This window comes from Poecilia reticulata, chromosome 17 (genome assembly GCF_904066995.2).
Source record: "Poecilia reticulata chromosome 17, P_reticulata-male-v2, whole genome shotgun sequence".
Taxonomy (NCBI): domain Eukaryota; kingdom Metazoa; phylum Chordata; class Actinopteri; order Cyprinodontiformes; family Poeciliidae; genus Poecilia; species Poecilia reticulata.
Window position 1 is genome coordinate 24,086,030 of NC_088846.1, and position 13,818 is coordinate 24,099,847.

General features: G+C 34.5%; 2 protein-coding genes across 2 annotated transcripts; one reads left to right on the forward strand and one right to left on the reverse strand.

Moving 5' to 3' along the window:
* Positions 1-1,553: 1,553 nt before the first annotated feature.
* On the reverse strand, positions 1,554-6,192 carry LOC103479914 (transcription factor BTF3 homolog 4). The gene is made up of 6 exons (XM_008434615.3): positions 6,078-6,192; positions 5,640-5,699; positions 3,837-3,950; positions 3,345-3,546; positions 2,085-2,144; positions 1,554-1,958 (listed from the first exon to the last, which is right to left on the reverse strand). The coding sequence occupies exons 2-6, from the start codon at positions 5,691-5,693 to the stop codon at positions 1,912-1,914; spliced, it is 477 nt and encodes a 158-aa protein (XP_008432837.1). The 5' UTR covers positions 5,694-5,699; positions 6,078-6,192; the 3' UTR covers positions 1,554-1,911.
* A 732-nt stretch (positions 6,193-6,924) lies between these two features.
* Positions 6,925-13,782, forward strand: txndc12 (thioredoxin domain containing 12 (endoplasmic reticulum)). Its single transcript, XM_008434617.3, has 7 exons — positions 6,925-7,099; positions 8,539-8,599; positions 8,793-8,845; positions 9,662-9,735; positions 10,606-10,675; positions 11,532-11,615; positions 12,816-13,782. Exons 1-7 carry the CDS (start codon positions 6,979-6,981, stop codon positions 12,893-12,895), a joined length of 543 nt encoding a protein of 180 aa, XP_008432839.1. The 5' UTR covers positions 6,925-6,978; the 3' UTR covers positions 12,896-13,782.
* Positions 13,783-13,818: the final 36 nt, after the last annotated feature.

Here is a 13,818-nt window from a genome sequence, read left to right on the forward strand (position 1 = left end):
GCCCCGCTCTCTGCTCCGGGGTCCAGCCGCTGCAGCAGCAGCAGGGACATGTCGGCCCAGTCTGGGCGGGAGGTGAAGTGGTGTGAGCCGCCCGGGGCGGATCCACAGCTCCGTCCCGCTCCCGGAGCCAGAAAGAAAAAAATAAAACAAGAAATGACTCATTCAGTAACCTTCATACTCAGTCAGGCCTCTCCGGGGATGACAGCAGAGAGCGAGCGGAGCCATTGATCAGCAGGATGCAGCATTAATACGGAGAGATGATCAATAAAACAGGATGTGGTGTGGAAAAGCCATTCAGACACTGTCAGCCCTTCTCTTTCAAATTAGCATTTATAAATGATTTTATTGTCATTTTCCCTCATTTATTGTCACAATCCCAGAGCCAGGTTGTAAAACAGCATATTGTGTTGTAATTCTGCCTTTACTACAATCAATCTAATTGTTGTTAAATATTTTAATTCTTTTATATTTGTGTGAAACGTTATGCCTTGATTTTACTGCTGCTGCACCTAAATTTCCTCCAGTGGGACAATAAATTATGTACATAAATACATTATTAGGGTGCTAAATTAATATTGTAACTTTTTGCTTGATAAATTCAAGCGCAAGAAGAAAATTTTCATCCACTTTCTTTTGCATTTTGCTCCGTCAACCTTCATCGACTTTCCTGTTGTAGGAAAAAACACACCCACAGCATGATGCTGCCTCCACCAAAGCTTGTTTTATTGCTTACTACACTAACCCTGCTTTAAATTTCTCCACATATTCGTCTCTGCTGTGTTTTCTGATCTTCAGGATGCAGAGCAAAAGTAAAATGTAGTCTTCAAAAAAATAACTTGGAAAGTATTTGGTAAGTTTACTCGAGTACCGAGTAACTGATCAAATTATCAATTATTTAATATTTAAAAATTTCATACTCAGACAAACCAAAATGTAAAGTTAAGTGAAAATGTTGGTATTTTAAGCACAAAAATTAAAATAATTCATATAACAAAATATATCAAAATCAGGCAAAAGAAAATGTTTCCAAATTATTTTTTTTTAACATAAAAAACTTTCATATAAACTGCAGGTGTGAGTTTGTATCTGGTGAGTTTTTGGTTAAAACATGTTTGTTTTTCATTCAGTGGATAAAAAAATCCAGACATTTTACTCAAGTAAGAGTCGAAATACTTTATAATAAAGTTACTCACGTAAAAGTAAAAAGTACAGCGTAATAAAAATACTCCTAAAAGTAAATTTTTTAAAAGTTACTCAAGTAAATGCAACTAGTTGCTACCTGACTGAGACTAAATTACACCAAGAAACTTTTATTGGAAGGCATCGGATTAAAGGGGGCTTAATACAAAAGCAACATTAACTTTTTTTTTTTTTAAATAAACTTTGAAAACCACAAGAAAATAAAAACTTATTAGTTTTAACATGAAAAAAATGGGAAAAACTGAGAAATCTGAATATTTTTGCTAAATTTAAAAACAACCAGCTGATAAGGGAAGATATTAAGGGAAATAAGCTCTGTTGGATAAAATAAGAGTAATAAAAGTAAACATCAATAGCCAAAAATGGTTTTATTAAATGCACAATCCTTGTTATAACGCTACTTACATCATTCACTAACTTGAATCATCATTTAAAGAATCTCTTAAATACCAGCTGTGTTTCATCAGAAGCTTATTTCCTAAGTAGTTGTGAGTCGTTTGAGTGTCACGGTTTCTACCAAAACTCTATTTGATGTTTCTGTTTCTGCAGAACGTCGACACTAAATGATTCACTTTATCTGTAGGTGATGCACTGCACCTTGAACAGTTTCCCCACCAGAGGAAATTACCTTTGCAAGTCTGCAAAACTTAAAAAAAAACAACCAAAAAAGAATAGATATATAAAACATCCGTCTGAAGAAGAAGAAGGTCATCAGTTTGCCTCGTTTTTGGATGCTTCATCAAAGTTCTCCACAAGATCTGTGAGGTGTAAAGGAAAAAATGATGCGTTAGAAATAAATGAAGGCTAAGAAGAAACTAAAAGAGATTATATTTTAATTCTCTACGTCTCAAGTGGTTTAGTTTGTTAATTGTCTGAATCTCTACCTGGTACATCGTCGTCTTCTTCTTCTGCATTTTCTTCTTTCACGGCTTTCAGCTCCATTGCTGCAGAAACAACAAGCAAGAATTTTAAAATTACAATTAAGTGTTCAATGTAGGGCTGAAACAATTCATTGTAATTAATCAATGACAGAAACAATAAACTAAATTAGTAATCAATAATTAACAGTAATACACAGATATGGCAGTAATTAAGCCAAAACTATATATATATATATATATATATATATAAAAAAATTTCTTTATTTATAAATATTTTCTACCCAGAACTCATAAAATTGCAGTTTTAGCTTCAAATTCTCTCTATATATAAAAATATATTATTTACATTTTTCTTATCAATCATTATTAAATTATTGATTAAAAAATAGCTGATATTTTCATATGAAGTATTTTTTAGCTGCAGATATTTTATTACAAATGATCAAGCGTGCAGTAAAGGAATGCTATGTTATTAAATTTAAGGCAATAAAATGTTTATTTAAAAAAAAAAAAGTAAATTATTTGTATCTTTTAATATATTTATAATGATTAAATGAAAAATCTGCAGAATGTGCTCATTTTCTTACCCGATTAATCGTCAAAATAATCAATAGATTAGTAAAATAAATGTTAGTTGGAGCCCTAATTCAATGCTATCCAGCCTTATTTGAGTTTTGTTTTTAACAAAAAACAAAAAACAAATCTGTGCAGCTTTTTGACAACTTGAGCGTCTTTTTAGGTTGTGAGGAATAAAATAATGTAACCAAATACTCCTGGAATCTAAAGTCTGACATATGAAACTATCACTCAGACTTTGTTCTGGGTTTGTTTTGGAATCTTTCCATCGTCTTCTCAACAATCTTTAAACGGTTTTCTCTGCTTTTCTTGCAGTTGGAGGTTTGCTGAATATTTCTTCTGGGCATTCAGAGACTCTACGCAAATAAAATGGAAAAGTTCACATTTGTCCAAATTCATCCAAAACCAGCTGGTAGAGTTTGTTTGCGTCTGCAGGATGTTTGTTTGAGAAATGAGGGAAAGGATTCACTTTCAACGTTAATAACGTTAATTGTTTGGTCTCAATGCTCAGATCCTATTTTTTCCAAATCAGCGATCAAGAAGGCATCGTCTAATTAAATAAAATAAAAATAAATAACATATATAGTGTTTGACACTTCCTTTCTTTCTTATTAATATCCCTCACTAATCTAATTTGTTTAATAATATAAATTTACACATTAATCAGTTTAGTTGGTTTGCTCTTACGTTGCCGTGGGAACTGCTCTGCTAGCTTGCGCAGGCTGCTGAGGCTGTCGGCCCCCAGCTGGCTCAGGATGCCCGGCAGCATCTCCGTCAGCTGCTTGGTCTCGGCGTGGCCGGTGATGGCGAAGGTGTTGGCCGACAGCGAAGCCTGAACTTTGGGGTTGTTGAAGTGAATCACCGTCCCGTCGTCTCTGATCATATTCACCTTAAGAAAAAAGGGAAAGAGTCGGGATTAGAGCGTCTGTCCTGACCCGAGGATAAATCAGAGCAACAGTCTGTTTGTTTTAACACCAAATGCATTTGAGGAGTTGCGCTTTTTATTTTTGTACTTTGTGTTTTCTGAAAGCTCTCTAAAAATAAAGCGGATGATGAAACGACTGGGGAACACTTTAGTCGGGCTTTTATCCTCCCTCACGTCTTCTGACACGACACTTGATAAAAGATTCAGGATTCTGAGACAAAATATATCAAAACAGAGAAAAGCCGGCTGCTCACCTCCTCTATTCCTGCTATGTTGTTCACTGCCAGCTTCTTCAGAGAGCCCTGCAGTTTCTTGTCGTCAGCTGTTGCCGTTTTGTGAACAACCTTTTTCTTCCTGCGGGCCGTCCCCTGAGACAGCAACAGGTGATACGAAAAAAAAAAAAAAAAAAAAGGATTAGACTGCACACTCAACCCATTTATTCTGTTTTTAACCTGGTTAAATACAACAAAGATTTCATGAAAAACATTTGGAACACTTTATTGATAAACAAGTGTGCAAAATCCTCATCTAACCTCACTTCTCATGCAAGTAAACTTAAAAAATAAAATAATCCCAACAGCGGCAGACTAGCCAAAAAGACACACTGGCAATTTTAAAACCAACACATGGTGGTTTTTATGCATTCATAAGCAAAACAGTTGATAGAAACAGGAAGTGTTCAAAATTAAGTAAAAGAAAAAAGTCATTTTCAATCAACAAGTAAATCACAAATTCAATTCTTAACCATATTTAAGGTTAATAATCCTGATTACTGGCAGACCTGAACAATTAAAACAGAACCTGTACAGCAACATCATGTAGGTCTCAAAACATCTGGAAAGCCAACACATTATGATCCAATCTGAAGATATTTAACAAAAGATCAAATACAAAACTCACTGAAAATCTGAAACGGGTTACAAAATCATTTTTAAAGCTTTGAGACTTCAGTTAACTGGATTGAGCAAAATGTGTTGGTGAACTTTTCTAGAATTACTCCAAGAGCAAAACGAAGACTTTACACATAAAATTTAGTCTGAGATGAATTATCCAACTTTTATTTGTTCACCTACATTTACATTTCTGAACCTGGAATCTGTGTGTAACGTTTCTTAATCTTTTTGCACTGCTGTCTTTGTGTTCCTCCTGGTCAGTAATCCGTGTTATGATCATTTTAACCCCTCATTCTGCGACATCACATGTTTGACCTATTATATAACATAGAAAACCGTATTTCTACCAGACATTTTAACAATTAAGATTCAAATAATTCCTTTTAATCCCAAAAGGAAATGAAATGCTGTTTTACTGATGATATTCACGGTACTTCTACTGATTTAGGGTCTTTAAGAAATGCTTTTCCAGCTGCAAATTCCATCAAAAGTTATTTTTGATCAAATTTTTAGAATTTAATCTTACAATAATGTAAAATGTAAGGTATTTTCACTGGTAAAAAAATGGAGTATATATATATATATATATTCTAAGCAATTAAAACCAAACATTTATCCAAGATGATATACTGGATTTTTCGGAGTAATAGTTTAAAAAATATATTTTAAAAATTTGGCAATTTCTTGCTATTTGGGGTGATAACCATTTTCAGGCTTCAACGTAAATTGAAGACATGCTACGCCAGGATTTCTTATACAATCATACATGATCAAATATATTTAGTTGCTCTTTTAAGCAAGTCTTGTACAAAACAAAGCAAGTTCCTACTTGTATAAAACTGCGTGAACCCAGATAATTTACTTGTATAATTTTAATTTAAATGAATTACCAGTAATTAACCTGATGAAAGACTGAAGAAGCTTGTTGGTGTACACCAGAAATAACAAATATTGCCACCTAGTGTGTGTAGAAAACCGGGCCCAAAGCCTCAGAGGCCTCAGATGAAGGGGGGTAATGTTCTGCCTGACAATAGAAATGCTGAGGTCAGGAGGAAAAATGTGGCAGGTGCCAAACACCAACACACTTCTTAACAAGAACAACTGACACTAATCTGAATCCACTGGTTTCCAAATGAGAGATGCGAAGAAGACTGAAAACGGTACCTTTCCTCCTATCCGGACCTGAGCTTGAAGTTTGGCCAGCTTCTCTTGATTCATAGTGTTCTGCGAAGCAAAACAAACTTAATCCAAACCAGACTTCACACAATCACACAAATACACAAACAACTTGCTTTATGATGACTGAGCAGAAACCTGAAAACACTTCATATGACACTGATATTAAACTCAGTAATTAGGACTTAATTAACACAACAGTGTTTTTTGAGTAAACTTTATTAATTCGAAATAAGATTTCCGTCGGCTGTTAAGCTAAGTAGTTTGCTAGAACGAGCTTAACTGAGCTAACGTTAGCTTTAAGGTTAAAATAACACAAAATAATTTCAGTCAAATGAATACTGACTTCTCTAAAGGTTAGCGATAGTATTCAAACCATAGAATAAGCACACGAGGTGTTTTAATCAATGTAAACGGCGTATTTACCTGTAATAAGGGATTATGTGTCCGTTGAACAGATCTTGCTACGAATGAAGTAGCAGGGGCTAGAGTATAAGTTAGCACTAGCACAATTCATTTCCGGTTATAATTTTCAAAATAAATTTTCAATCATTTATTTATTTTTTTGATTATTCCAAATTATTTGAAGATAATTTAAAAAAATACAACAGAACTGTGTAGAATGTACATCATAATCAAACCACATGGAGTAGGTAAACAAATAACAGTTTTCACAGGTCAATTAGAGCTTTTAAATTGAAAATTTCAGATGCATTTCCGGTTTTATAATGACCTTTTCTCGTTTAACTTTGTCCAAGGCAGTGCAGAGAAGCACGCGGTTGTGTGGATGTGATGTCACGTGGGCTGTTCTCAGAGAAATGGGAAAAATGCTCTGGGCCAATAAGAAGCAAATGTCGCATCTTTGAGGGGCGGGTTCCTAACTTTAATGGTGCGTTTAATTTACACTCAGATGTCGGAATTCCACTTCTTAGCTCGGAAAATATAAACCGGAACAGTTAACCTTGTGTTTATGATACGTTTTTGGCCATGACTGGAAAATAGGGGAAAAAAAATTAACTATCCTTATTCATATTTTTGTCTGTTTTTGTGTCAGTTAAACAGATAACATTGTACAAGAGCTACTCACAGATGTAATCCGTTAGATTACAAATGGCTAAAATGCAGAGGAATACATTGAAGCTAGTCTGCTCACGGAGTGTTAAAAAATAGCAAACGCCACTGGTTGGAGGTGACGTCATTTTCATAGCTGTGTCTGATTTTCTAGGTGAATGGAACGCAGCATAAGAAAACTTACTTTTATTGTGAAACGTTTCTGGTTGGACATCCGGGTCGTGATCGCTAACCATTACTTGTTAGCAACAACTGTATGAGAAGAAAGGCAGCCAAAATGCAATCGTCTGTAGTTCCCATCGTAGTTTTCTCATTGTTGCAGTTCTTACTTTCTATTTCGTGTTTCGAGGAGGTTGTTGAATCAGCTAATGGAAGAGGTGAGTTTATTATTTGAAGTAAAATTGATTTAAGTAGGTTATATGTTTGTAGCCTCATTGAAAGTGTTCACAATGTGTGTGTTCTTGCAGGGTTTTCAAAACGTTTTTCATCGAGGACAGATATTCAATTCCAGTATTTCTGGTTTGCCTGGTTTTTACTGCCAGTGTAATAGTTATAGTTGAGACAATATTTGTATAATATATATATATACAATATATATATTCTTCTAAAACGTAGAATTACAAACGTGTTCGTTAAAAAAGTGACTTTCGTTACTGAAATTAAATTTGAAAGTCAAATTTGATCAGAATAAAAAAATAAAAAATAAAGCCAGGTTGTAAAAAGTTACATAACTAAATATGCTACCCAGTTGTATTTAATAATTTCTTTGTTGCACTTTCCCTTTCTTGGAAAGCACAAGGCGAAAGTGGAGTGGAATAACTATCATGTAACAGAACCAGATCCAGTCCGATCCATAAGAAACGGATAAAATAACAGCAATAGGCTTACAAATTGTTTTTCTTTTGTAAGAATAAACCTAGTTAAAAGCAGCAGTAGTTCTGTTATCGATCTTATCTAGAGAACACTTTCTATTTAACAGAAACAAATAAAAACGCAGAGTTAATGACAACAGTAGCCAAGTCTATGACTGTGTTCCAACAAAAAGACACAGGTGAACACATAAGCGTTTCCCTGAAGGTGCTTTTTTAGACAAAGAAAAACGAAGAGATAACACAAAGTTTCTGGGAACAATGGCTCCGTTTTTGTCTCCATCCAGGGAATAGAAGCAGCTAATCACAGTCTCAAAAAAACAGAGACTGGAGTACAGACTCAAAAAAAGCAATTTTATGAAAGTGCGATGTGTTGTAGTTTTGGCTTCAAATTGCCTACTAAGCATATTTTGCTGCCCAAATATTAATCAATTAATCCAAAAAATAATCAACACATCCACTATAAAGTGTAGAAAAAGCTGACCTTTTTTATATGTTGCTTGAGGTATTTTTATTTTTTTAGCAGCAGATGAATCCTGATAAAGCATTCACTAAAGGAAGGCTACGTTGTTGCATTTCAAGCAAAAAAAAAATAAAAAAATCTTATTTTATTAAGGATTATTTGCATCTTTTAATGTATTTCTAATGTATAAAAATTTTTTAAAATCTGCAGAATGTGCCAATTTACTTTATCCGATTAATCGGCAGAATAATCGAGAACGAAAGTAATTGTCAGCTGCAGTTGTAGTCTTAACATTAAGTGTTGCATACCAAAGCGAGGAGCTCTTCCATATGCTACTGGTTAAAACTCAAATCAACCTGCAGTCTAAAATAATAGTTCTTAAGACTTGTATGAAAGTAAAAGGTTGTAGGTCGGTGTTGTGTTCTCAGACGCTCAGACCCGCCCTGCTGCGTGTAAATACGACACCGGTTCTTTGTTCCAACAGGATTCGGAGATAATATCCACTGGAGGACGCTGGCAGATGGCAAGAAAGAGGCTGAGGCCAGGTGAGCTGAAGCTCCATTTCCAGTTGGGCAAACATTAACCTGTGACCTAAAAAGCGTAAGGAACACCACACCTTTATGACGGCCGTAGACAGGAGCAGATGAACAATGGCCTCCCTTCTACTGCAAAAAAAGAGGAAGAGGTTTTTTCATTTAGCTGCAGCTCTTTTCTGATCTCATGTTGTTGCTTTGACAGCGGGCTGCCAGTCATGGTCATCATCCACAAGAGCTGGTGCGGAGCCTGTAAAGGTATAAAACCATCTACCCTTTTTTTGTTTTTCCTGGAAACCAGGAATATTTTTTTATTGGCAGTAAAGTCGATGTAGGGGGTTGAGAGCAGCTACTGCTCTTTTAATGACTCTCTAATAAAAAAAGAGACGTAAAAACTGTATTTTGGGATTCAGTCAGGGTTGAAAATAGTTTCAAAAGAAAAGTGTGTTGAAAAAGATGTTAGAAAACTTAAGACTTGACAATAAATAAATAATGAATATCTCAAGAGACACATGATCCATAATAAATACATAACACATCTGATAGATTATTCACTGAACTCCGATCCAGAGCCGCACTGCATTCTGGGACTTTAGCTGCTCCACCTCTCACTGCCAGCTAAAGAGCCTGGTGGAATCCTTTTGGTTACCTAGCAACTCACTCATTCTTTGGTTGCCTGGCAACAACCTGCCTGGTAACTGACACAGCAGCAGTTTAAAGTTTCACGCTGTGCCTCATAACTGCTGAATATTAAACAACTGGATAAAACAAGAGGTCATGTCACTATTTGTGCCTGTATTTCAGATGTTTAAAACAACAACAAAAGACTAATAATCATTGATATTGATCATTTTCGGGATTGACTGATATTATTGTGATACATGTTTCACCCATATTGTTGAGCACTAGATGAAGTGACGGCGTTTGTACATTTAGGTATCTGGATGTTTTCAATTAGCATTTTAAGGATCAAATTTATAAAATTGAAAGATTTAAATATGTTTAATTACAAACTAAAATCAGTGATTTTTTTTTCTTTTTTTTTTCTAAATTATCCCACTGTTGTATTTTCAGCGCTGAAGCCCAAATTTGCTGAATCCAAGGAAATCTCAGAACTGGCTCACAACTTTATAATGGTGAACCTGGAGGTAAGAAAGCACTGCATCTTCAGCACATCTCCTTTTACTCTCGCCTCACTTTCTTTGCTTCCTTTTCCAAAAAACTTGTCCATCTTTTTATTGAGCTAGACTTTGAAGCGGAAAAAAAATAATTTGAAGCTGAAAAGACGTTGGGGGGGGGGGAGAGAAACCATGTGAAACTAGAAAAAATAAAATAAAATCAGTGATTTGAAACTGAAAAAATTAATCCAGTTTGAAATCGATTTGAAGCTGAAAAACATGTAAAACTGAAAATATTTGAAAATAAAAAATAAAGTAGAAAATATATTTGACGCTGAAAAATATTTGAAATTTTGGGGAAAACTTTGAAATTGGAAAAAAAATTTGAAACTAGAAAAAACATCGAGAATAAAGGAATTACTTCAAGGTGAAAAATATTTGGAACTGGGAAAAATACTTGATGTTGAGAAAGTAAAACTTAAAGATTTGAAATGGGGGACAAAAATATTAGAAACTGAAACATTGAAACAAAATATTAAAACTGAAAATAAGTATTTGAAAATATAAAAATTGTAACTCCGTTTTCAATCTTCCATGATTTGAAGCCGAGAGAAATTTGAAGTTGAAAAACATTTGAAATTAAAAAAGATGTTGATGCTGAAATTCTGAAATAAAAAAAAAAGTTTGAAAAGTAACTTGAAGCTGAAAAAAATGTAAAGAGGGAAAATTATTTGAAACCAGGGGATGTAGGGGGTCTTTTCAGTTTCAAAAAGACTGATAAAAATCAACAACAAACTCAACTTTATGGCCACAATTTAGCTCCATACAGTGCTCGACTCCATGCACCGACTCCATACACTCCATGCAGTCGGTGTGTAAATGTCTCTGCTGTCTGAACAGGATGAAGAGGAGCCGAAGGATCAGGCCTTCAGCCCGGACGGCGGATACATTCCTCGGATTCTCTTCCTCGGTACGAAAATCGTCGTCTGGGTGAACAACCTCTGGGATTCCTGTTGCAGGAATATTTCTGCAAAAAAAGCTGCAGTTTGTAGTGAAGCTGCAAACATGTCTGACGAAAGAAACAACTAGCAAGAAAGATGTTCAAAAGCTGCAAATAGTGTTTGCATTTTATTATTATTAGGACGTCTGAGAACATTTCAGAGAAAATCTGCAGAGATAAATACTTTTTATTTATCTCTGCAGAGATAAATAAAAAATCTCTGCATTTTTTGTAGAACAAGCAAACATTTCCCGGTTAAACAAAAATAAAATTTTTAATTCTACTCCTCTGGAACTCAGCTTAATAATGAAGTAAGTATTTCTCACCTTGTGTAAAAGTTGTGAGGATGCACTTCTACTCATGGATTTTTAAATGGATGATATTTATAATTTAATTTCATTATTTAAAGGGGATATTTAGTTATTTAATAGGACATTTATATTTAATACAATAGCTAGTAATTAATTTTTTTCCTATTTTGCCCTTCCATAAACCTCAGGGTTCACATCATTGTGATTCTGAAAATCATCTTCTGACCTCAAAGTTGGCATCCTGTGACCCTCCTGGGGTTCCCAACCCCCCACTTTGGGAAACTTTGCTCTAAATTCTACCAGTTTAACATTTTTTTTATTAATCGGTGGAACTGCAGCAACATTTCTTAAATTGCCCTTTAACTGCAAATTTACAACATCTGTTGCAGCCACCAACCTCGGATTGTTTAATAACTTACATTTTTTTGAAAAGTGAATATCAAATAAAAATGAACTTTTATTGTTTGTTTATATTTGAGATTAATCTTTTTGTGTGGCTCTTATTCCGTCCTCAGATCCCAGCGGCAAAGTTCATCCTGAAATCACCAACAAGAACGGGAATCCCAGTTACAAATACTTCTACAGCAGCGCAGAACAAGGTAAAAGAAATTGACTCAGCAAATTCAAACAAACTGCTTTAAACCTTGAAAGTGTTGATTGTGGTTCCACAGGATGTCTGGAGGTGTTTCTTTGTACTTTCGGTGATTTTATTTCTTACACACATTTTCTATGCAGTTGTTCACTTGATTATTGTGCAGCAGATTCTTGAAAAATTTGGAAATTAGATGAGTGAAAAACAAAATTTACACTGGTTTTACTATTTAATATAAAAAGATAAACAAACCAAGACGCAATGGCGTGTTAGGGCCATTACAGACACAAAACAAAGTTTCTGCCAAAAAACTTGGAGATTTCAGAGTTTGAAAGGTTAAAAATGTTTGCCTTTTAAAATTCTTATTTATAAGTTTGTAGAAAATTTCTGAGATTAATCTCAAATTTGGAGTTTTTTCTTGTAAGTTTTTTGACTTTCAAACTCAGACTTTTTAAAGGTTTTCTATTTTTAAAGACAATTTGAGTTTATGCTCAAATTTTTAACTTTTGAGAATAAAGTCAAAGGTTATTTTGAGTTTTTAAAAATTTTATGTTAAAGCAACTTATAAAATTAAATAATTTTTAGGTTTTCTTTAAGAAAATTTGAGATTCTTTTTTTTTAGACTTTTCAGACAGAAATCTCAGAAATTTTCAGAGATTTTTCTTACAAATTTTTTGACGTTTGGAGGTCAGAATTAATTTATTTTTTTTAAGAAACCCTCCTATTATGTTCGTTTCTGAGGTACAGCAATAATGTTCGTGGGTCAATTTGACCCGGGGAGTGTTTTATCATGTCATAGTGTCAGAAACCAAAAAATTCCTCCAAAACATTTTTTTATCTGATTATTAACTCTAATACTAACCATCTCAATCAAAATTTGTGCAATTATGTTTTTTTTATTTATCAGAAATTAAGGATTAATGACAACTTACTCAATTACTCATTTGGACATAAAAAATGGAATTTACATTTTTTTAAAAATATTTTTAAACTTTAAAACGGGTCAATTTGACCCGCAACATAATAGGAGGGTTAAGAAAATTTCTGAGATTTTTTGCAGAAATTTACTGTCATTTGTCTGTCCACAAAGACCCTGACACGCTGTCGTACCAAGGACACTTAGAAAGATTACAATCAAACGTGGCCTTGGAAGCAGAAACTCTGATGATTCTTCGCTGATATGTTTGCTTTCTGGTTCCTCCGTCAGTTGTGTCTGGGATGAAGGAGGCGCAGGAGAAGCTGACGGGCGACGCCTTCAAGCGAGGCCACACAGGAGACGAGCTGTGAGGAGCGACGGGGCTCCACCGAGGCTGAAAGGGCTACACTTCCTCTAGACGAGCTGCTAGCGAAGCCCCTCTAATATTTATACGTCTAACGGTAGAAAGTAGGCTCAGTTTCAGCCGATTTTTAAAACCACGGGTGCATGATCGTTCCTTTCTGTCCTGCATGGTTTTCTAAGCTCTCAAATCAATCAATCATGTATGTTTATAAGTTACTCTTTAGTAAATGTCAATGCAATTTACTGTACTTGGTGTCTGTAGAGGATGTAAGCGAGTCAAGCTAAGCCACGGTACCTTTTGTTAGCTCCCAGCTGCGTACACCGTTCAATGTTTTTATTAGAGGCATAAATACTCCTTTGGCATTTACAAGTCAATGATTATAGTTTCATATGTACATAAATGTCTTTTTTGAAGTGAAACCTCAGTTCTTATTAAAAGTAATGCTCAAATTTATTTACTCAGAAAAACGTTATATTAGAGAATTTGTTTCATTTGGTCATAATTGGTTTATTTTTTTACAATTTTGTTTTATTTGCTAATCTTTCTAAAGTAGAGGTTAGAAAATAGGAGCATGGTTGAAGACTGTTGTGCCAAAGATGAGCAGTATTTTAATAAAAATAAATCCTTAATTTTTGACCACTCTCTCTCCCTCTGCAGCGACGTGCTTCCAAAGATCCTCTGCTGTATTTTACTTCTGCTTTCTACATGATTTACTTTCACTTTCTTATGTATATTCCTGCCATATTACGTGTACTAGGTTCTGCTTTTCTTCCGTTTCTGCTGCATGTGATTGAACAATCTCGTCTTTTTTTTAAACTCATAACAAGGGAAAGAAAAGCCGATTTATGTGTCGATGTATTTTATACACGTGGAAATAAAAGTTTGTTGTATTGAGTCGTTTTATGCGTTTGGTGTATTAAAGACACAACA